The 26,100-nt window shown below is 37.1% G+C and overlaps 1 protein-coding gene across 7 annotated transcripts in view; it reads left to right on the top strand.

Annotated features, from left to right (window-relative positions):
* Positions 1 to 24,541, top strand: part of LOC136853203 (uncharacterized) — a 38,941-nt gene extending 14,400 nt beyond the window's left edge. For 4 of the 7 annotated variants that reach the window (XM_067128611.1, XM_067128614.1, XM_067128576.1 and 1 more), the window contains 4 exons: positions 19,362 to 19,735; positions 21,069 to 21,165; positions 21,632 to 21,829; positions 22,271 to 24,541. In XM_067128611.1, coding sequence (XP_066984712.1) covers positions 19,578 to 19,735; positions 21,069 to 21,165; positions 21,632 to 21,829; positions 22,271 to 24,127 — 2,310 coding nt within the window. In that variant the 5' untranslated portion in view covers positions 19,362 to 19,577 and the 3' untranslated portion in view covers positions 24,128 to 24,541. Of the gene's footprint in view, positions 1 to 2,940; positions 3,043 to 7,289; positions 8,118 to 19,361; positions 19,736 to 21,068; positions 21,166 to 21,631; positions 21,830 to 22,270 lie in introns of those variants that run through there. The other 3 variants (XM_067128598.1, XM_067128590.1, XM_067128584.1) reach the window with 2 other exon arrangements.
* Positions 24,542 to 26,100: the final 1,559 nt, after the last annotated feature.

Genomic DNA, 26,100 nt, shown 5'->3' with positions numbered 1-26,100 from the left:
AGGCCTACACATATGCATAATATGAGCTGCCATTTATATATATATATATATATATATATATATATATATATATATATATATATATATATATATATATATATATATATATATATATATATATATATATATGTGTGTGTGTGTGTGTGTGTGTGTGTGTGTGTGTGTGTGTGTGTGTGTGTGTGTACGTGCTTGAATGACAGACAATGCATATTATATATATATATATATATATATATATATATATATATATATATATATATATATATATATATATATATATATATATATATATATCCACACACAAAATGCTTGAATGACGCAGACAGTGCTTATGAAGCTACCCACCGTTCAAAATATATGCAGCGCAGAGTCCTACGGATTCATAAAGCATAGTTGCTTCACACATCTGGTTTTCTCTTGTGTGGCAGATCACTCACGAAAAGCAATCGCTCACATAGGTGATCGCACGCTCGAGATTAATTCCATAGGGCTTCCCTGAAAAATCTAATGGAGTAACTCTTGACTGGAGCAGTGAATTAAATATCGGGAGGATAGTTGACTGTGTTGGAATGCAACCTGGATGAAGAGGAGCATATTGCAAGCAGCCGTAACCTATAGAGACTTTTTAAGTACTGTATATGCTAAATGGAAAATGACATGTTTGCGTGCGTGCGAATTTGTGCTAGCTCACGCATTGTTAGTTCTACCGGTTGTCTAAGGGCACATCATAACACCTGTGGAAAAGCACCGTGTACATCTGCTAAATTAGGCCGATCTTGAGGCTGCTTTGCTCTCGTTCCTGACTTGCTCCTACCTTCATCAGTTGGTATTATCTATACGCCTTTGTAAGAAGAAAATAGACCTACAGGAGAAACAACCTGAAGAGTTTATATTTCCATTTACTCATTTCAGATTTAAACAAATACACATGCTGGTTCGCTATGACTTTCATTATAACTAAATTTTACTATGATCACACTAATAAACGATGTTTTCTGAAGAGTAATTTGTATACACTGTTTAGTATAAAAGTTACGGTACAAAACTATTACTACTGTACCCTTTCATTTTGTTCAGTATCATTCAGCTGACTAACATACCTCTCTTAATTACCGACACTGTGCAACTATCATAGTAGGAATGTTATTTGTTTTCCCGTCGGAGGAGACAACTTTTGGTTATAAAATACCGTTAGTAATAAATACTTAGTTGTGTAACCAATTAAGAATCGTCAGTAATAATAACAGACTTTGAGAGAGAGAGAGAGAGAGAGAGAGTGGAGCAGTCTTAGCCCGATAAGAAATATTTGTGAAATATGTATTTTTGAACTTTTTCTTATGCGTCCAAATGTTATCGAATGTAGATATACGAAAAACAAAAAGAAATCATCTGAATGAATGAAGGATTGGTAATAGTTTCATTCTTGCGTTATTGAAGTTTTCATGATGTCTACTCTAATATACAGTCTGAAGGAGGAAGTGACACCACATAGTCAGACAGCCTTCTTCCACTCTTTTTCAATGGTTAGCTTTTCGCCGATACACCATCCTCTATGGCAGGGCCCTCCAAGTTGTTTAGTTTGAGGGACACTCTTGGAAAGACAAAAAGTCATGCGGGCCACCTGTGTGTATGTATGTATATGTGAGTGTATACAGTATATATATATACACATATACATACATGTGTGTATATGTGTATGCATACATATATACACACATGTATGTATACATGTATATATATACACATATACATACATGTGTGTATATGTGTATGCATACATATATACACACATGTATGTATATGTGTGTATATATATACATATAACACACACATATACATACATACACACAGGTGGCCCGCATGACTTTTTGTCTTTCCAAGAGCGTCCCTCAAACTAAACAACTTGGAGGGCCCTGCCATAGAGGATGGTGTATCGGCGAAAAGCTAACCATTGAAAAAGAGTAGAAGAGGGCTGTCTGACTATGTGGTGTCACTTCCTCCTTCACACTGTATATTAGAGTAGACATCATGAAGATTTCAATAACACAAGAATGAAACTATTACCAATCCTTCATTCATTCAGATGATTTCTTTTTTGCTTTTCGTATATGTACATTCTATAACATTTGGACGCATAAGAAAAAGTTCAAAAATACACGTTTCACAAATATTTCTTATCGGGCTAAGACTGCTCCGCTCTCTCTCTCTCTCTCTCTCTCTCTCTCTCTCTCTCTCTCTCTCTCTCTCTCTTCCGACGGGAAAACAAATAACACTCCTACCATGATAGTTGCAAAGTGTCAGTAATTAACAAAGGTATGTTACGGGCTGCTCAAGAAGTTATTTTTAGTCAGCTGAATGGTACTGAACAAAATGAAAGGGTACAGTAATAATAGTTTTGTATAAAACACACACACACACACACACACACACACACACACACACATATATATATATATATATATATATATATATATATATATATATATATATATATATATATATCCTAATAAAAAAAGTGTAACTACAGAACGAGACTGTTAAAACAAGGCCAAAGCGGAGCCCAATTACTAGTACAGTTTTATATGATGATCTTTGTTATTTTTGATAAATGGCATCGTTTGAAAATATAACGTAACACACAACAGACGCCAATGAAACTTTTCTTTGCAGTTATTGGTTGTGCAAGGAATGTTTCTTTTATTCAGGACAAGCGGTCAATTTAATTTTTATGGTATAGAAATATACTTTCACTTATTTTTCTCTAGCCGGCCACTTTCAAAATCAAACGGGCCACTCTTGGCCCATGGGCGTGGGGTTGGACGGCCCTGCTCTGTTGGGTGCTTCAGAGCAAGGCCCCGTCGTGGTGCTTGCTAGCTTAATCTACAACACCAACGACAGCGACAGTTTTCCGAGACTAAAGCTCGATTACAATGTTCGCAGGAAAGACCAAAAGAAGACATTCTCCATCATGCAGGGAGTGAAGGGAGTCGAAATCCGTGTTGCTGACTAGAACGAGGCTCCTGACGTAATCTTCTCAAAAAAGTAAGACAAGCTTTAGTCGTTTATTGGGATAGCAGGCCACATAATGAGTGATTATTTCAATATATAGTCATATAAGCTGATCCGAGTAACTGCACATGTCGTTTATCAATATAAAAAAGCCCCTCATAGGCAAGTGGAGTCACAAGAGAGACTAAAGTAAGTAGAAAAAAATATGGAAAGGATCGCGAGGTTTTTGAAATTGCAGAGCAAAATGTCTCACTACCAAAAATTAAAGGGAGACTTAAGAAACAGCAGGAAAAGCTGAGCTGTGGCTCTTATTCTGGATTCAGATAATAGTATTTGCAAGGTAGGCGTCAACTGTAATCTGCCGCAATAAAAACCAATATTACTTTGAAACATACACACAAGTAATAACGTTAACGGTGCGCGCGCACACACACACACACACACACACACACATATATATATATATATATATATATATATATATATATATATATATATATATATATATATATATATATACATATATATATATATATATATATATATATATATATATATATATATATATATATATATATATATATATATATATATATATATATATATATATGTGTGTGTGTGTGTGTGTGTGTGTGTGTGTGTGTGTGTGTAGGGGAGACTCTTGTTGCGTCACTTTTCTTTGGATGACCCAACAAATATTGAGCATTTGTTTTTTCTTCAGTTAATTGTGCATATATTCATATCTACCTACATACATCTAACTACATATTTCTATGAACGCGTTTTTACTTACACATTTAGTTGAGGTAACCGATTACATGATCTTAAAATGTCTTGTAACCTCTAATGTTTTACTTCGTTGAAATGTAAATGGGGTCATCTTTTATTTGTGTGTATGTTTTTCGTTACAATTCACATTTCTAATAAGAAGTGATTAATGTTGAAAATGAAATTCGTACTACTTGCTTTTTGTTGCCCTAACCAAATACAGATTTCAACTGCGAGCTTTTCTAACTGCGTAAAATTCAGAGGGGAGAGAGAGAGAGAGAGAGAGAGGAGCTCTCACACCGCCCGAGGATGGTTAATGTTTCTAGAGCAGACAGGTATTCCTGGAAAGAAAGCTTGAAGTTTTTTACGAGGACGACACGAGAAGAACACAAAGAAAAAGAGAATCGTTATATAATTGAATCGACCTTTTCAGAGCAAGGCTGCAAAAATATCGTTCTAAAAGAAACGGGAGGATGAAAGGATAATATAATGATGGGTTGAAAGAATAAGAACATTTTACTGTGATTAATGATTCCTCATTTTCCTTTTGTAATATATTTAGAAGTGTTTCTGTATTTGGTCTCATCCTTTGTCTTTGGTCTGGAACTTAGTTCAGAGGGAAAAACTTCATTTGATATATAAGCCTGATGTAAATATTCGGACGTTTTCTTTTTAGAATAAAATAAGAGGGGAAATGAAAAAGCCCATCTTTTTTTAAATAAATTCTAATGTAACTCAGATTTGATCGTAATTTTAGGACATTTTTGTGGTTATTTTAGTGAAATCATCTGCGGATAAAAACGAATAAGACACATTTCGGTGGTAAATGAGCTGTCTTTTGGCGTAGAATTTTTCCAGACTTCTTTTCTCTCCGTCTTAAGATTTCGTTCGACTTACCTTTATAAAAAAAAAAAAAAATGAAGACTCCCAACATATAGTGATTATGGTTATTATTAACAGAATGCCCAAAGTTACCCAAGATGAGGCGTTAGGTTATACAGTATACTGTATGGGCCAGAATTTTCTCAGTGAAAGCATATGTGGTTTCATTAAAAAAAAGGCTCCTGCATAAAACACTTTTAGATTCCTTGGGAAGTATTATCTGTCATGTCACAGAGGGAATGGTTTTCCATTATATTTATTGCAGTTCAATATGTAATGAACTGAGCTACAGAGTCGTATTGAATGTGAAAATTTTATTCTGTTATATTCGACTTGTAACTGGGTAGGGTGATGTGTAACCAATTCATGCATAAGAAATAAGGACACTGGATTATGTGAAATTGAGAGCAGCTTCACTGATTTTGAAGTTATTTTTGAACAAAATATCGTCTTTAGTTTGTGAATTTGTTTTTTTTTTCTTTTGTTGAATAGCATCTCTCCAAGGCAATATGACATCCCCCAGTTCACCACGTCCTTTTACGTCATTATAAAATTCTCTCTCTCTCTCTCTCCCTCTCTAACTTACTTTTATACAAAGTTGTGAGGTCTACGGTCACAATACCCCGAATTTCATTGAATCAAGTCTTCAGATCAGAGTCGAAAGTCGTTCAATGTAATTTTTTGATCTGCAAGGAAACAACCTTGCAAAATGCAATGCATTCACCAAGTTTTTCGTAAAGAAAAAGTTGCAAAAATAGACCAGTTTTGCAACCGGCGAGGTGTAGTTATATTGCAGTTATATATATATATATATATATATATATATATATATATATATATATATATATATATATATATATATATATATGTGTGTGTGTGTGTGTGTGTGTGTGTGCGCGTACTAAATCGTACTATTTTACCATCGTCGCGTCATAACACCGATGAAGGTGGTAATAGGCCTAAGCAGTGCAATATCCCTGCTCCCAACCCCATAGTAGCACCAGAGTTCAGTACTAACACCATACCCACACCAGCTTGCAAACGATGCGACAGGAGAGCAAGTGTTTTCAAAAACAACCTATTCGTGTTTTGACTTCGTGATTTTTGGAGCCACAACAATTCCTGACGAAAGTTTTTCATTTATTTATTTATTTACTCACTCTGTTTTTCCCCTTTCTCATCTGCGCTTGTCAGGATCTTGGGTTATTTATTCCAGAAAGCTTTGTTTACATCGACGGACGCAAACGGTTCATAATTAGACCTGAAGATTTACTGACGATTGTTACAAAACCTCCCTAGATCTGTTTCAGGTACTGCCCGTGTGTTGTGACGGAGTTTCATCTTTAATAGACTTTCGATGGCACAGGATACAGAATATAGTCTATACATACTAAACTGTTTTAATTATGTATCTGGTCTAACAGTACCTATTTCATTCCCTTCGCTGTTCTCTTTCATTAAACATACACATGTAGGCACATATACACACACACACACACACACACACACACACACACACATATATATATATATATATATATATATATATATATATATATATATATATGTATGCATATATGTATTATGTATGTATGTCTGTGTTTATGTGTGCACATCCTTTTGTGTGCAAGCGCGATAGCATTTCTGTTGTCCGTATGCGTTTGCGTTTTTTTATAAACCTGTAATTTATTACTGTTCTGCTTTACGAATTCATGATTATTTGAGTAGACTAGAATAATATTAATTTGGTCGTTATGCAAATAAAAGTTATTGTTTCTGAGGCTGAATTAATGTCAGACTTTGACGTTTGAGCTTCGATGTTCTGAAAAAATGAAGGCGAGTTACTGAATTATACATAATTAATTATTTTTCATGCAAAGATTAATGCTTAGTTTTTTGTTAGTGTTCTATTTAAAAGGCGCCACTTTACTTTTGAATGTTGTCTTACTCTTGCATACACGGGAGGGAAGTTAGGGAAAAATGGCACCTCTTAAATCAGAAACCGAGGAAAATGTGTGTGCAATATATATAAATTTGCGCTCATCCCAAGGCAATTTCCTATTTACAAGTAATGATCGTATAACACCCTTTTGTAAGCTGACTTGTTCATTTGAAACTAACTTTAACATTGATTCCAGAGGAGAAAAACCGTTGTTTCCGGTTTAAATATGTAAGTGATTGCGTCCTTGTGGACTGGTGGGGATTGCAAAGGCTGACATTTTACAGATTTAAAACACCATTCCAGTAGCGGAAGACTACCGACTAACACCAAAACTGTAAAGCTTTCCGGCACTTTTATACAAAGGTAACCGGGTGTCCAAATAGAGCTTAAACCAGAAAGACGTAATCATAAGAATGGGGAAGTAAACTGCTGAGTCTAACCAAAACGCTAAATGGTCACATCTATAAAAAGGAAGAAGGGCGATGAAAGGAATAAGGAAAAGCAGAAGGTTGGGGAGAGTTCTAACGGCTTGCTCGTACTGACCACGCTTTCATGAAAACTCACTTGTGGTAAAAGCCCAGGAATTGCGAGGCAAGGGAGGGTGGAAGTAAGAAATCGAAATGGTGTGGACCGACTGATGGAATGCGATAGCAGGGTTAGTGATAAGATAAGTCACGATTTCGCTTATCACCGTGGCAGTGCTTTAAGTACGCGAGGACTATGTGTGTTTCACACTTTGTGGCTATAATTCGCTTTTTTTTTGACAAAATTTCCTGTGATTTCTGCACTTGTAAAACAACAAGTTAATTCTGAACGGGCAGAGATTGTGTTTGTGATAGTTTAAGCATTCAATGACACGAAACCAAGCGAAATTGTAAAGATATCAGCAATTTTCATCCGACTGAAAAGACTGGGTACAGCAACACTACCGATTGTTCGGATTCTTCACCATTTAAATTTTGGACTTAAGAACTGAATTGAATTCCAGTACATACATTTTCATTTTGAAGCTTGATTTACATATCTAGTTCCCGATTGTTTTTTTAGAAAACCATAAAAAAATATTGATCTAACGAAGTTGGTTATTTCACGTTGTCCGTATCACGAATTCGGAGACATGTTTGACATACGGTCACGTGGGTAGGTTTCCATTAGTCACACAAGGGAGTCTGCAGTCTTCCATTAGTGGTTCTTGTAGAGCTAATTTCTGTTCTGTGCTCGCTTTGGACAAGTGAATAATGGTGCGGTTGATTGATAGGTACAATTTCTGAACTGGATTAAACAACAACTAATACAATTTGTTCGAGTAAACGGCAGCTTCTCAACGGAAAGCTTAAATTAGGCCTACCCTTGGATTTTTAAGCAAAATAAATGGGCCTTTGATTTTGTTAAGTGTCTGAAATTTCTATAAAGACGCGTGAAAAAGTAGTAAAAGCATATAAATATATATACATATAGTTTTGGATATCTCCTGCTGCAGTTAGCAACTGTGACAGAAACAATGTCTTCTTATCAGGTAAGATTACAGTGGCAATTTGTTACACAATCTATCCAGTTATAAAAAAGATCTCAGGTATAATGTTAACCTTTAGCTAGGACGCAACGTTTAATGTTCATAGTGCAAGCATTAGTGAGTGTGTGTGTGTGTGTGTGGAGAGAGAGAGAGAGAGAGAGAGAGAGAGAGAGATTTGGGGTTAGGGTTTGGGGGGAAGTTTCCAATGCCGACGTTAAGACGGAAGTCGTGTGCCTTCAGTGTTATATTTTCTTTTCTGTATTATAAGGCATTTATCAGTGTATGTCTATCTGATTGTCTGAATGGATGTTGGTGAAACTTGGCGAAAATATTTATATTGACCTTTCAAGAAGGGTAACCTTTGGAAGACGGTCAAAAGTCAAGGCCAAATATTTTTGGCGGATACATGCCTTGCAGCCATCCACATGAGGTATCCGGTTGGTAGACTGATTAAATCAAACCGGTCTTATGCCAGCATGGACTCTCGCACAAAGGCGGCTTGCGGGTGTGGCAAGGTATTAAAAGGATTAGGTCTTGTCAGGAATTCTGATTAGAACAATCAACAAAAACCTTTTTTTATACTGACAAACTAAAAAAGAAATTCCCTGATGATGACGTGTGAATTTTAAATTTCAGAAGCTATGGTGAAAAGCAAAAGTAAGGTTTAATGTTTTAAGAAATATGCGACCATGTAGGCTGATAAATGCTACAGCGTTCATTTCCCACTAAGGAGTGACTTCGGTGAAGACATGTGCTCTAATGGGTGCTTTGCTTTTGGGTACGATGAATGGTAGGACCAAGACCATAGCTATTCTTTAACTTTTTATGATTATTATTATTATGTTGATGACGATGATAAATATGACATCCATATAAATAGCTGGTTATGAAATTAATGCCAAAAGCTGTTGGTGTTTTTATATATTTAGAAGCTGAATGCCAGCATTAGTTCTTACTCCCAGAACTGCATATAATGTGATGCTAACAACGTTAGTGGTCGATTTTAGATTAAGCAGGTCTTATACAAACACAGGCCCTTGCCTTACCGCAAGCGTTAAAGGGTGTCCTGGTGTTGATCTCTAGGTCAACCTACCAGTTGAGACCTAGCAACAAAATGGCGCAGGCGCAGCAGTGTGTGTGTGTGTGTGTGTGTGTGTGTAGGCCAGTTTGACCCCTTCTGATGAGCCTTCTTTGGAGGTGCAAGAAGAATAGTTCTCTGCAAGGGTGTTGATCCACCATTTCTCCAAATGCACCAGCTCCCAAAAAACACAATGATCACAGCCACATTCATACTCAAACTGCGAGTCGTGGATTAACCCCCTGTGGAGGAAACTAAGCTTCCGGCACCTATACAGAGGGTTCACCAGCAGCGTGTCAAACTTCCTCAGACACGACGTCATTGACTTCTATCTTGGCCGCGCTCTCCCCTACCGGAATGTTGGTATCCATTCCTTTCCAATACATCTTTCACTCCATCTTGCCTTCAATTTTTAGATTATCCTCTCCTCCCTTTTCCGGACTGTAACACACACTTCTAGAATAATGTGGTGGAAAATGACAGCCTTCTGGCCTCTGTGCGTCGTGTGGACTTCACCAAATGGACGGAGGCATGGGGGTTCGTGACCCATCCCCTGTATTTGTTTGTAAACAACAACAAAGTAAATATAATATATATATATATATATATATATATATATATACATATATATATATATATATATATATATATATATATATATATATATATATATATATATATATATATATATATATATATATATATATATATATATATATGTGCGTGTGTGTGTTAGCGTGCGTTAGCGTGTGTGTGTGTGTGTGTGTGTGAGTGTGTGTTAATGCAAACTTGAAATAGCACGTCCGTTCATTGATATCGCACTGACTTAGAGGCTTAAGAGTATTATCGTACTTTGCAAAGCTTCTATTTCTGGTCATGAAGTACACATTTTGTTTAATAATTTAATTCTGTCTCTCTCTCTCTCTCTCTGTTCTGCAGCCTCCGAATTCAAGATACAGTCCCATTCACGCTGTGAAAATCAAATCAGATGTCTTTCTAATAACTTTTCTATAGCGAAGCACGCGCAATATCACTTTTATTCAAGATTGCCTTTAATGGAGAGGCTAATGGGAAAGGCAATATTCAGCATTTCGTGACGTGAAATGAAAGGTACGGAAAGAGTGCGGCTATGCCAAAATTGTAAAAGAGGAATACAACTGAGTCTTTTGATTTCCCAATAAACCTCTGACATCCCTTGACGCCTCAGAAACACAGATACAGTGAAAATTTACATTTTAGAATGCTATAGCGGAAAAGAGAAAAGCAAACCATTATAGACCTAACATTATATAGTTTAGGGCTTAGACGTATTTGAAGTCAAGTTTGAGCGAAGAATGCGTTCACTTCTCTTCACTCCTCTGCCTTGAGAGAGAGAGAGAGAGAGAGAGAGAGAGAGAGAGAGAGAGAGAGAGAGAGAGAGAGAGAGAGAGGAAATAATTTTAATCTGGCATCGCTCTATTCATTTTCCCCCTTTCGAAAGTCTACGGAGACTTATAAGAGAGATAATTATTTATCATAATAATAATTGTCTCTTATGTTGCAAACAAGACTCGTTTTCACTGGTGCTTAAGGGCTCGAAGAAAGCAGAGATGGGGGAGAGCCTCTGCTTTCCTCGAGCCCTGTAAGCGAATTTCTTTCGTAAGGGTTATCTCATTTTTTTCTATCACATAACGTCTCCTGCTCCCTTCACACTAAAGTCAGAGTAATATGTGAATGTGCGCACGTGTAACAACATATAGGCACGCGTATACATTGTATTTATAGTCACAAATGAATCATACCCATATGTTCTATATTGTACATAAGCAGCAGTGAAAACGAGTCTCGTTTGAAATGTAAGAGAGATAATTATGAACAATTAGGAAGACCGACGTGTTGCCCTTGGTGTGCCGTGGGTCATTTGACGTTGCCCATGTCAATGCTTTTTTTACAGGGACGGACGATGTTACTAATTCCTGTTGTTGTTTTATTTTTGAATGGCTTGCTGATTACATGTACCTGGGCTAGGAACAAAAAGGCCTTATAAAGTACCTGTGCAATACTGAATAACATAGATTTCTTGGTAAATCAAACCATTCTTCTTGCGAACCGTGGATAGCCTTTTTTGATGGAATTTTAGTCTTAATGTGTTTTGAATCCAAAATGTTAATTAATTCGGATATATAGGGATAGAAAGGTTAAGAAATTAAATGGAGTTTGCTGCAGGAAACTTAACCTAATCCTGGATGAAATAAATTCTCAGAAAGAGCGTAATGAAATCCCATTCGGTATTACTAATTCTACAGCAATCTGTCTGATTGTATGAGAGGCTAACTTTTGTAACACATGGTTAATTGAAATTACAATAAGTTAAATAATTTCTTGCCAGATTCCTCGCATTAATTAAATCCGCAAATGGGTTAATCTTACATTCGATTAAGTTATGATTCGTTGTAGGAGAATCGTAGGAGAAATGATTTACCTTCAAGCTGAAGATGAATCACTTTTTCCTTCAGTTCTCCTACAACGGATCATTGCTTAATCGATATGTAAGATTAATCCATTTGCGGATTTAATTAATGCGAGGAATCTGGCAAGAAATGATTTCACTTATCATAATTTAAATTTACCGGATGTTACAAAAGTTAGTCTCTCATACAATCAGACAGATTGTTGCACAATAGCAGATGAGTTAGTCGGAAAAATGAATAATATCGCATGCTAACGTTATTATAAAATGACAAATATCGCTAGTCGAGTAATAAGTTGATGAACGTATAATATTGCCACGTCACGAATGTATTGCACATCAAGAAAAGTCCATTCTTAGTATAATGAATAAATACTGCTTTTTGACGTCATTATTTTGCCAGAATGCAAGAACATCAAACCACGGCGTCATTGATAAATCAAGGGTTTGGTAATGTAATGAATTCGCCTAGAATTACGAAGATTTCATGTAAGGGGTCGGTTTACGGACGATGTCATAACCTTTTCACGTGTTCGCCCTAGTCAGATCTACGGTTTGAATATTGAGCCGAGTATCGACAACGGAAATGACATCAAAACGTTAGTGGTCATCCCGTGACTTAAACGTGATGGCTCGAGTGGGTCAGCATGTTCAGTGGAAGAATGGAAGTGGTCAGATCGTATGGGTCCTTAGGAGTAAATGTAACGAATATAAGGAAGAAAGGATGAGGGTATTACAGAGTAGGCGTGGCAAGCAAAGTAGCGGGCGATCTGCAAGAGATCTGGCAGAGATGAGGAGTATCTATGGAGGAAAAACTTAGGTTTATGGAGGGGTTGCTCAGGTAAATGTTGATGCGAATGAAACAACACAGATATAAACCGTCGAGATGAAATAAGGTTTTGAAAAGGCGAGGTGTTGCTAGTACCGTTTTAGATACAGATACGAAGATGCGGCGACTGAGTGTTTTGAGAGGGCTGGGTAGGTATAATGAAGAACGATAGTCTGGAGAAAAGTTGGTGTCTTTCGGAAAATGTGGGAGGAAGGAGAAAGGGACATCATGGTTGCCAGAGGTGGAAGCGGCGCTGGTACAGTGAAGGGCACGAGTATCCAGAGGGCGCGGGAATGCGGGCAAGATAGAGGTGCAATCACTGAATAGGAGGGACAGACGTCCTCTTGATGAGCCTTACGAAGCAGCTGAAGCTTTGGAAGTTTTCTGCACCGTTTTCACCCATGATTCACCAAATTTAAGCCACCTTTATGCAGGGAAGTGGTTTCAATTAGTACCAATCTCGCCCTTCCAGTGAAAGCCCTGAGATGGTTCGTAGCCAGGGTTAGGAAGGGCACATGGGGATAACAACCGAGTCCCGAAATGCTTATGAGAACGGGGAATTATCATCTTTGGAGTCACCCTCTCAGATTGAGAGAGAAGATATATATATATATATATATATATATATATATATATATATATATATATATATATATATATATATATATATATATATACACACACATAAACTCCTCTGCGTTTGTGTGTGTGTGTGTGTGTGCGCGCGCGCGCATGTATTTATGAGTGTAAGCATGCGCACTTGCGTATTCACATAAAGCCTCTGTTCATCAGAGGCGTATTTGGCTCTCTGCGCTCTTATCACCTCACAAAACCGTGACCGGATATTTGGTGAGCGAATAAATAACAAAATTCAAAGACAAACACAACATATCTCACGTGATTTCTGTGATGACCTACTGGAGGTGTTTTGGGAAAAACGCACAGGAGTTACGCAAGAGCGCCCTTAATACCTCTGTGAAGCTTCATAGGCCACTGCGCTGAATTGACTTCTTATTTTGATCCAACAAAATACGACTGAAACGTAAGTCAGATGATATTTTCCATGATTTTAATGAGTTACAGTTTTAGGATCTTATTTAGGATTCGTTTTTGTTATCAGTTACTATGATCATAATTAGTATCATCATAATGATGATACTATTATTATATTATCAACTGATTTACTTCTAATGTATGTTGGAGGAAAAAATCATTCTGCCGTTGCACGTTTCCTAAATAATAATCAGTGAATTATTCTTCACACTACTAGAGAGCGGTGATCATGGTAACAAAACAGCGGAAGCAATGATCAATAACGCAAGACAAAAATAAGAAATAGAATCATAACAATGGAAACAAGAGCAACAGGAATTAACAATTGAGAAGCGTTCACACCAACAAAATAATGCCAATATCCTACCAAAGGACAGCGGAGATCGGACATCAACGCAACACGCTTAACTTCCCGGAAGTTGGAGTGACTTCGGGAAACTCAGTAGTTTTCGAAGAGGGAGCTGTGTGAGTGTGTGATCGTGTGTGTGTGTGTGTGTGTGTGTGTGTGTATAATTGCAATGCAGGTAACACACAAAAACATTAAAGTGGCTTGGCTCCGCTATAATACACAACGGAAAGCTGTCGATGCTCGTTGGGATTCTGGCCATTTGCTTACTGGCAAATGTATCAGTGTTTATTCGTTTAAGAAGCTACATACGGTGTGTGTGTGTGTGTGTGTTTGTTTGTTCGGGGAAGTGAGCTCTCAATATGATCTATGTTGTTTTGGTACATGTACTTATTCACACACACACACACACACATATATATATATATATATATATATATATATATATATATATATATATATATATATATATATATATATATGTATATATATGTATGTATATATGAGTGTGTCTATGTATGTATGTGTATATACACATACATACATACATGTATATATATAGGTATATATGTAAATTACATATGAATGTATGTGTTTATGCATGACGCAATAAATGAAATTGTGTATATATAGATCCTAACATGTAGGTTTTGCATATTAATTAAAGTCAGAAACAATTTTTGGAGCCTCTATATGTTCCGTCACCACAGTGACATTATTCCCAGAATGGTGTCATTGGTAAATTTAGCGTTCAGATAAAATGATTTACTAATGTTTTTAAAAAATCTGCGGGTAATTGACATTCCACTTCGTAACAAAACGCCAAATTAATTAAAATTTAGCGATTAAACAAGTAAATAATCAGACCCAAACTATACTGCATACGTAGGTACAATAGTTTGATTGTATTCCTTAAAAAAAAAGAGGGAAATAACCACATATTTCATGTTGCTTACTATGTATAGGGCAGTGGTTCTTAACGTTTTTATTAACATGCCTCCCTCTGACGGTTGGTCCTTCCCTCCACCACCCCCCTTTGCATCTGTGAGTAAAATTCCCTCCCAGATTGAACGGAAAATGAAAAATAAAGAGAAAGAGAAGGGATGCTTTCATTCTTAAGCCCAACGAGTAAAACTGGAGTAGTAGACTATAGGAAACTAAACGTTATAAGGCAATGATACTTTTGCATTTTTTCATAAACTTCTGAATATTAGTTACTCACTCTTATTAAGAGAATAATGAATATAATTAGAGAATTTTTAATTTTTTCCTAGGGCTTGCCACCCGCCTGGAAATTGCTGACGCCCCCCAGGTTGAGGACCACTAGTAGAGAGAGAGAGAGAGAGAGAGAGAGAGAGAGAGAGAGAGAGAGAGAGAGAGAGACAGAAGCGATGAATATTAATCCCTTTTTGTGTTTTGTGTACCACGAGAGCATATTGTCACCAACCTGGTGTTATGTTTGCTGGCAGAGAGAGAGAGAGAGAGAGAAAGCGATTCTCCACCCTAGGCAAGATTACATTAAATGGCAATACTAACGGCAAATGATCTAATGATTCACTGAATGAAAAAACACGAGTTCAATTTTTAGTTTTTGTTAATAAAAAGAAACAGCACAGAATCATTTGTACATCTATACAAAATTCAAAGTCAGATTTTTTATAAGATACCTGACTGGGTGAACTCCCCGCCCACAGCAAAGATAATGGATGGCTGATAGCGTCTGACATGGGAAGATAACATGACACATCACAGGATCACAAAAACCTCGCTGGGTGCGATCAGCTTTCGTCGAGAATCCAGGAAGAAGAAGAAGCTGTGGAGGAATGACGAAAGAAAAAGAAGAAAGGAGAAAAAACTGTGAACGACTTTAATAAATTTGTGAGAAGAAATAAATTAATAAATAAATAAAATCAATGTTTGGAAAGTTTCAGTCAACAGCGTTACATCCCGATTTTCTTTTGCTAAATAGTTCACGGAAAAATAGTCAAGAAAAGAAAGAACTCATTTCAGTGAGTGAAACAATTCCAGTGGCCCTTTTCCTTTTCGTTTCTTGTTTGTTTTGGATAGATAAGGTGGGAATGAGTGGGATCGAGAAGAGAATGATAGAAAGCGTCGAAATGGAACTCATTTTCGAGAAGGGAGAGAGAAGCGCTGAACGGAACAAGTAACTCCGATGAGAGAGAGAGAGAGAGAGAGAGAGAGAGAGAGAGAGAGAGAGAGAGAGAGAAATCTGACATCCATGAAGTCTTCCAAAATTCAAGTTTGAAGCAGGATTCTCTACAACTACGCAGTTCTGTTGAGCATCGGCAAAGTTTCTTACGTCAGACATAAATGCGGTTTATTGTCATGTGTATTTTGGAATGATGACTTTAGAGGAAAGAACGACGCTGGTATATCTCCGTTCATTACGACAAAGTCCATTCCTGAAAGAGAGAGAGAGAGAGAGAGAGAGAGAGAGAGAGAGAGAGAGGTACTTATTGCGAGAGGAAAAAATATTTCTTTGTTGTAATTTACTGAGGGAGAAAGTTAGACTAACACACATTTCGTGTAATCCTTGCAAACTGTACGAGAGAGAGAGAGAGAGAGAGAGAGAGAGAGAGAGAGAGAGAGAGAGAAATGTTTCAAATGAATGTTTACGGAAAGACAGATGGGATTCGCCCTCAGTACAGCTATGCAAACATAAAGACCTGTTTCTCTCTGGGCCAAAAATTGTTGATTACTCACTAAGACCCGAAAGCACTGCGGCTCCTTCTTAATAACCAGATGCTGCACAGATAACAGATAGTTCAAGGAATCGCTCAGTTCCATCCAATTTCACGAGGAAAGGCGACGAGAAGAGATGTTCATGAAAAAGGGAAGAGAAGGGGAAGAAATCAAGTGTGAGGAATTTCTTAATATCTCATCAGGAAATTATCACTTTTGGTTTCCGTGTGTATAGCCCCTCCAGCCCACGAAAACTTTCTGAGAGAAAGAGAGGTGTTTAACGAAAGAGAAATTGTATTTCTTTGGTTTTAATATCGTTGCGACTCAAATTTGTCTGGCTCCTGAGAGAGAGAGAGAGAGAGAGAGAGAGAGAGAGAGAGAGAGAGAGAGAGTAGGGCTTTTCAAATTCTTTATATTACAATATTCTAAAAAATATCCTCACAATGTTTTAAGGGAACACCAAGGAGTATCTTCATTGCTCGAATGTCATGAGCAGATGAACCGTGAATAGATGAAGTTTTTCAGAAATGTGATTAAATTACTCAAGTGCACGTCTGTGCGGGACGTGCATCACGAATAACTTCTTAATGTGGTATACACGTTGGTAGCATGTGGCACCGATGTTCCATTATAGGTTGGCCGTTTAATAAGGCTTTGGTCCGCGGATGTTTTCAAGAGCAAACAGAATGTCATTGGGTACTTTCAAGTAAGTCGCTGCGTTTAAGGAAATTGTAACGAAACCAATTTCTTTCATGAAGTTTATGGCTATCGGGAATTTTTTTCTTTTGCCAAAGAATATCTCCGGACAAAGGGAGGTCATACACTCATATACATATGCATACACACACCCACACACACATATATACATACACACATACGTATGTATGTATATATATATATATATATGTGTGTATGTGTTTTGTGCTTGTCAGGTATGAGCAGTTCGTAAAGGCAAAAGTATAAGCGTAAAATGCATTTTCGTCTCAACCTTTGGTTCGGCACTGTTTACGAGTCCGTTACCTTTTACTATATATATAGGGTGACCAGACGTCCCCCTTTGCGGGGGACAGACCCCCAATTCGAATCTCTGTCCCCCTAAAAATCACTACCTTCGGGGGACGTACTAATGTCCCCCTTTACGGAATGTGCCCGCCTTCTGTCCCCCATTGCATACACAAATAGTAATAGATTGCTAATTGTTCAAAGACAAGAGTTAAGATATTTTTTCTTGAAACCTCTAAGGCTCTTGCTGCAGCATAGCTACAGTAGGTCTTAAAATTTATGAATTGTGCTCCATACCTCTCTTGCACTCGTCCATGTACGGCTAAGTCCAACTGCTACGTGTTGGTAGTCGATTAATAATCAAGTAGCACTCCAAAGAGGACGGCATCGTGGCATCCAGAAGGAAGTGTACTTTCAAAAAGTGAATATCCTTTCATAAAAAAACAAAAGTGGAAGTGATGTCAAGCGTTTAAAGTGCACGTCGTACTTTTCGATGACAAACGGTGGAAAATATGATATTGCACGTCATTTAAAGACTAGTAGGCGCAAGAGTGCTGATGCCTCCTCCTCTTCTAGCAAGCCAATGACCACATTCCTACAGAAGCAAGGATTTGGAGAAAAAGAAAAGAATTTGGCAGCAGCAGAAGGAACTTGGGCTTATCATGCAATGCGACACAGTTTTTCATTCCGTTCTGTAGATTGCACCTCCAGACTTATTAAAAAGTGTTTTGACAATTCGCTTGCATGGACTCGCACCAAAACGAAGGCAATTTTGAACAATGTTTTCCTGCCTGACGCCTTAGAATCCTTAAAAGAGGATTTGTCTCAGAAAAATTGTGTGACTTTATATTGTAACTGCTCTAATCACGCTAATATTAAATTGTGTCCCTTATTGGTTGGATACTTTTTGCCCTGCCATAGTGTCAAGGTCGAAATTTTGGAAGTTAAAAATCTAGGTGGAGAAACGAGTGAAATACTTTCAGACTATGTACAAGAAACTCTCAGCTATAATGAATTGTCTTCTAAATTGTTGGCATTGTGTGCTGACAACACAAATTGCAACTTTGGTGGATCATCAAGGGGAGCCAAAATAATGTTTTTTACCGGGTGCAACAAAATCTAGGAAGAATATTAATTGGTGTTAAGTGCGCCGCTCATATATATACTGAATAACTGTATGAAAGCTGCATCGGAGCATATATTTTACTATTGAAAGTAACACTTGCTCTAAATAAATGCTGTCTGAATCATACTCTTTCGTTTATTCAAATGTTTGCATGTATACCTAAATATATAATTTTTTGAAGAATAAAATCTCATATGCCAGAATGAAAAGACCAAGCAGCTGCAATTCTGTAACTCTCTCTCTCTCTCTCTCTCTCTCTCTCTCTCTCTCTCTCTCTCTCTCTCTCTCTCTCTCTCTCTATATATATATATATATATATATATATATATATATATATATATATATATATATATATAGTTATATATATATATATATATATATATATATATACATATATATATTAGGAGGTTATGCTTACATGTTAATTTATATGGGTGTCCCCCTTTCACACCTCAGATAAATGGTCACCCTATATATATAGTACCTATTACCTATTGCAACTATTTTATGATCAGATGTTCTATAAGAATAAGAATTATCACAAAGCCTTAACAGCATCACACATTCAGAGGCTGTTATAATCACTGCCGACATCTTTATTATTAATAATGTTTTTCCTCACTGAGCTGCTTGTAACACCTCTTGACTTCATCATTTCTAGGAAGTATCCTCTGACGAAGCGCCTTCAACTATCTGTCCAGTCTGTCTGGAAACATGGAATGCATCCGATCGTCTTCCCAAGTTCTTGGTTTGCCACCACTCTATCTGCGTCACCTGCGCTGGAGGACTTCAAAGAACTGCCAAAAAGAAGCAACCTAGAGCATCGGCAGAGCACTCAGCCTCCGATCTGCAGCAACTCAGTGCGTCTCGAGAGTCCATGGGTTCCCTGAACACATCTACTGACGAGGTTATACAAGAGACAGCGTCTTGGGTTCGATGTCCGATGTGTCGAACGCGGACCTTCATCGAAGATCCCCATTTACTGCAGACCAACTTCTACCTCAGTGGATTATCTAGTAGTGCGCCTGCGCCAAGGTAAGAGGAGGCTCTGAAGGTCCTTAAGGCAACATAACTCATTTTATGTGGCTTGTACAGAAATACTTGTCTACCATCTTGTATGTAGATTTGTTGCGTACTGTGTCCTTTAAAGTTTTGCATCGAATGCCTAAACTGCAGCATGACACGGTACTGCAAAACAGCCAATTAAATCACTTGAGATGCTCGACTGACAGGTTGTGCTAAATTTCCTGAAGGTTGTTAGTGATAATTGAATCAGAAAAGCTCTCAGTAATCACAGATGACAATACATGTACAATGAACTAATACATCATTTACACTCTGTTGGAAAATGAGCAGATAACACTTTAAATTTGTTTAATGAATATTGTGGCCCAAGTAAATCAAACACCAAAGATTATAAATGTAATATGAATGTGGTCGTCAGTCACTTACATGTTCGGAGTGTAGATCTTATCTAATCTAGATTCTTAGCTGAATGCCTTTGTGCTCTTTGTTGACTACTGATTGTTATCACAACTGTAAAATTGAAAAGGAATCTAACTAGTATGTCAACAAACTTGTGAAGAAATTGAGAGAATGCCAGCGTGGAATTTGAAACGATAAACACTTATATATTAAAGGTGAAAGCGAGTAATGCTAATAATTGGCTATCGAACTTTTTTTCTGATAAAACTTTCAAGATAACAAAAAATATATAGCTATAAATAAAGTAGTTTTCCAATAAGATTTTACATCCGAGAACTAGATCATATATTCAGGATTAGCCCAACTGTCATGTTGTGGCTCACAGCCATCAGTGTCATAAATGAGAATGTATTTTTATTTGGAATGTTGTACAGTAGTCAATTTAGGTCAACACAGAAGTTAGATATGCGCTACTCCATGAATTCCAATTCTTATTTTCCTACATTCATTTTGCGTGTTCATTTGCATTTCAGCAATTTGTGGAATAGACCAGACTGCTTTATAATCTTCACTTTTTCATTTTCATTCAATGGCCAGTCAAAATTTAGCCAAATTTGTACCATCAAAGGGTAATACCTGAACTTGTTCCAGCAGTACATTAAATTGTTCTCTTTGGTACTAAATGGGTATTGTACATACAAACGACACTTGTTCTTCCTCAAAAGCCACCCAAATTCCCTTTTCTCCACGTTCACCACAAAGTTCATTTTCCATGTTAACACTTAACTTGGAATTTGAACTTTGAGGACGGCCCTTGATTTGGTGCAATAACAATGATAATTTTTACCAAACAACTGCAAGTTAAGGATCTGTTCCTCATGGCCATTTCAACATAGGCATGTTTTGATATTCCGACTGGTGTTAAGTTTTGTCCTTTTTCCAGACTGGTACTTTGGTGTGAGACTTGTTCAAAAGTAGCTGCTCCTGAGTGTGGCGACCATATCATAGAACCCATTGATGAAAAGATGAGATATCTACAGGTAACGTGGGTAGTTCAATGTGCAGACTGAAATAATTCTAGCAAAATGTTTTCATTTCTGATTTTACTGATTCCATCAAACATTTTATAATCTGAAACAAGAAATTTTTACGGAACATAAGAATAAAAACAACTTATCAGAAACAAGGCAGTATTTACAAGGAGTCAGTTTCCATATATGGTAAGATCAATGATTATTATTCCTAACAAGCCTTCTAACAGAATAGTCTTGAAACAAGGCAAAATTTGAGTGGCATCAAGAAGCAGATAACACATAAAGTAGTAATGCCTTGATTTACCAAAATCCAAGTCAGTACAGCAGTAGAGGTAAGAGGTTTTATCTGCCATTCAGTGGCATGAGGCTAATAGTATCTAAAAGTTCATTCCTGTCGACACTGATTTCTTTGTAGGCTTCTCAGTAGAGGTCGTATGAAGCCTCAGTATTTCTTGACATTCTGTCGTTATAGGAAGAGCTCGTCCGAAGGACGGATGTCCTACAAGGCTACGTGAACGACAGCCTGAGTGCTCACGAAACACACATGGAAGTGTACCGGTGGCTGTGCGGCATGTTGCGTCACTCCCACTCAAAGGTCTTAGCCGCCCTCACCCACGCCGCTCAATATCATCAAGCTCTTCAACATCACACAGAGGCTCTTCAGAACCTGGTACGGAGTGAATTACACTGTGTACACTTGCTTGCCTTACCTTAATAGTCTAACTTGCATTTTAAGTATGTTAAGAGTACATAAAAACTGTTTCGCCAGAATTTCGGGATATACCCATGAAGTTCTGTTCCTTGGCTAGCAAGATTGTTCATAAAAAAATATTAATATTTTAAAAGCTTGATGTTCTCAAAAAGGCACTTTCGGTTTTTATACAAGTTTTTCTTCTCGCTTTCAATCTTTTTCGTTTTGCATGTATATCTTTAACAAACAGCAGTTCTGTCGTCAGCACTAGCTAAACAAATGTCATAATGTGTGTAAAGTGAGGAAAAGTAATCCCCACCAAAAATAATCAGAATGAAACATTTGTGTTTGTCAGTGATTATAAACATTTTAAGAAATAAGAACTTAAGGATGATTCTAAAATTAACTTTTATTTTTCAGGTGCAAAGAGGGGAAAACCTGCTTTCCACAAATGAGCATGTAAAGAACATCAGAAAGATGACTTCTTTGTTGAAAGAGCTTGATATTCAGCAGTCTTCCATTATTCGAGAAGTTGAGCTTCCTATCCTGAATGATACCTTCCAGATACTTAGGACCCACCAGGGACCCAAGGGCTACAGCAAAGCTTTGGCGGTCTTAGATGCTGACAAGTCAGTGACTCTGTCGCTCTTTGGAGAGAAAGATCGTCAGCAGGTTAACGATTCGGAGGATGGTGAAGCTTATGAAAGTGATGAATCTTCGTCTACTCTGAAACGCGCCATGTCTTTGCAAATGAACCGGAGGAAGAAAGACTTAGAGCACTCCAGTTCATGGTCTTTGCAAAAATCAACTTTAGTCAAAGAAACTGTCTCTAACTACCAGAAGTCATTAGCAACTGAAGGTGACGATGTGGAGCTGCAAAAATCCATGATGTTACAAGAGGGCATTCCTGATTTTCTGACATCAAATCGGTTAGAAGACGATTTTGCAAACATAGAAAATTCAGATTTGTTAAATAAAAGCAACCATGATATACAAAAGGAAGATCTCTTAAAGACGACATTGACCAGTACGCAAAATACAGAGAAAATAACAGAAGCCACTATTGATCACCAACACATGTGGAGTGACACCCACAGTTACAGTCTGTCAAAGGAATCCGTTGGTGATCTTCGAACGACAGATTTATTAACAGGGAACATTACTGATGCCCAAAGCACAGCTCTGTTGAAAGAACACTTGACTGATTCCCATACTACAGATCTTTCAGCAGAGGCCACTGTTGCTGTCACTAATACTGATCTGTTGCAGGAAGTTACAAATGATAATGAGAAAATCAGTTTGTTGCATATCACCTCAGACTTCACTGCCGATGTTACTGATACTGACCTGTTACATGAAGGCACGAATGATGTCGAGAGCATAGATTTATTGCATGATTCCACGTCAGATTTCACTGCTGATGTCACCAATATTTGTTTGTTACCGGAAGCCACAAATGATAGCCAGAACTTAGAAGTATTGCCGGATGTTACTTCAGGTTTAACACATCAAGAAGCTGAAGAGGAAAATCCAGTGAAAGATGACGCCGTGGATTCTTTATACACAGTCAGGAGAGATGTCATAGATGGAGCACCTGATACATATCCGTCTGCCCCGTCGCAAAATGTCGAAGGAACCGAACCTGAAGAAGCGACCTACGAAGCCATAGAACCAATTGTAGTGCTTGAGAATCACGCACTGATGAACTTTCCAACGGCACCTCTACTAGAAACTTTGCCAAGGGATGGCACTTTTGGAAGACAGACCGTCAGCATAGCTAACAGACGATATCCACCCCATCTATATGATGAAGAACCAATCATTGACCCAGCTTCTCTCCTGAACAACACAAGCTCTCAGAGGGGAGATGATTCTACTGACGTTGACGAGATATCTCTGCATAAAGAGAGGCCTATTGAGATTGTAACCACCCCGCTCGTCGCTTTAACACATCCAGGAGACTATGATACACAGCCAGATGCAATGACGCATCCAAGGAACCAAGAGGAGCAATCCGATGTTTCTGTGCAGCTAAGGAATACAGAGGGAGGAGGACTCATCAGTGAGGAAGCCGTGACGTCACGAAATCGTCGCCGCCGCGGGAAAAGAGGAAAGAAGAGACCCCCTAGCACTAGGTCAAGAAGACCAAACCCCGGAGAAAGGCAACAGCTGCAGCAGCAGCAGCAAGAGCAACAGCGCCCAAGAGGGAGGCGGAGGAGCCGCGGGAGACGCCACGAACAGCGTAGAAGATCCAGCAGTATGTGTCGGGTCCATTAATCTGGCCTTTCTTAGGCCCATCTTCACTTGAAATCTGTGGAGGAATTAGTCTATGCGTGTAAAATTGGTTTTTTAGGCATTAGAATAGGATCGGAAACGGTCATTAAAATTGGTTTCACTTACCATTTGAATATGTAGCCATACAACCACTTGAAATGAAACTACGAAACGTTTTTTATTTCTGACGGAAATATGCTTTTAGGTAACCTTACATTACCTTTCATATGAAAAAAGACAAGAAACTGAAAACTAGAATTAATATTCGTCACCAAGTATTCCACACTAACCTCTAACTAACATGAAGGTTAATTAGTAAATTAACATTTAAGAGTATAGCTTATACAAGTCAGCTTATCCAACTGGTATAAAAAATCTATGTATGTATATTTTAAATATATATGTATGTTATTCTTCTGAAGTGTTCCCAACATTCACTGGACTTCTCAGAGGTCATTTCCTTACTTTACTGAACAAAATTGCTTCCAGTCCTTTCTTTTACCTGTCGAAATATTTTTTTATGCATGAAAATACCAATGTCGTCCTAAGGAAAGAAGAGAATGCATAAAGGACAAACATACATGCATACATACATACATATATATATATATATCATATATATATATATGTATGTATACAAATATATACACATACCTATATATACATGTATGTATGTATATACATACATGTATATATATGTATGTATGTATACATATATGTATATATTATATATATATATATATATATATATATATATATATATATATATATATATATATATATATATATATATATATATATATATATATATATATATATATATATATATATATAAGAAAATCTCACGTACATGTGGGGATAAATATGTATCTTTCTAATAAATACTAATCATGAATATTCATTCTTTCTAAAACCAGTGAATGAGGATGCTTTCTCCGCTTTATGAAATGTTACAAGACACTATCTAAGTTAAACGTAAAACTGAAATAAAAAAGAAAGAAAATTTTGCGCAAAACTGTGTATTTGTTTACTCACAAGAAACGTTGGTAAACGTGTGTATGATAATTATATAAATACATTTTGCTTCAAGAAACTTTACCATTACAAATAGAATTTATCAAAGCAATAAACACAGCGGAGATGATATTAGCTTGATCAAAACGCTACAAAAAAGTAACTTTCTTGGTAAATTAAAGGTGCGGTGCACAAACGTCAGAGACGAGGCGGGATCTGGTCACGTCTCATTAAATTTTTCTGTCTACAGTGTATATTTTTATTTTACAATTGCTAGAGAGCTGAGCTAATTATTGTATGCCTTAAATATACACATACACGTGTGTGTATGTGTATACTTAAGTCATACAATAATTAGCTCAGCTCTCTAGCAACTGTAAAACAAATACTGTAGACAGAAAAATTTAATGAGACTTGACCAGATCCCGTCTCGTCTCTGACGTTTGTGCATCGCATCTTTAATTTACCAAGAAAGTTACTTTTTTGTAGCGTTTTGATCAAGCTAATATCATCTCTGCTGTGTTTATTGCTTTGATAAATTCTGTTTATAATGGTAAAGTTATATATATGAATATATATATATATATATATATATATATATATATATATATATGTGTGTGTGTGTGTGTGTGTGTGTGTGTGTGTGTGTGTGTGTGTGTGTGTGTGTGTGTGCGCGCGCGCGAGTTTGTATATACAACCATAAACTTTTTAATTGTAACTTTTGAGTATTACAGTCTTAACGAATGTAGCCTGAGTCTCAAGCCCGGGAAAAATAGTAATGTCATACGGCGACACAACGGTTTAGTGTAAAACTAGAATTTACTCCCTGTTCAGTTAATCCCTCTGCACAAGAGGAAATAATGAGAACAAACTACATAAACCGTATAGATCGAACATCTTAAAAATAACAACTACAATTTTTTGCGTGTGTGATAAAGGCTACATAGCACCGCCTTATCCTT

Source organism: Macrobrachium rosenbergii, chromosome 3 (genome assembly GCF_040412425.1).
Source record: "Macrobrachium rosenbergii isolate ZJJX-2024 chromosome 3, ASM4041242v1, whole genome shotgun sequence".
Taxonomy (NCBI): domain Eukaryota; kingdom Metazoa; phylum Arthropoda; class Malacostraca; order Decapoda; family Palaemonidae; genus Macrobrachium; species Macrobrachium rosenbergii.
The sequence above is the reverse complement of the archived record's forward strand: the minus strand, read 5'-3'. Positions and strand labels throughout refer to the sequence as shown.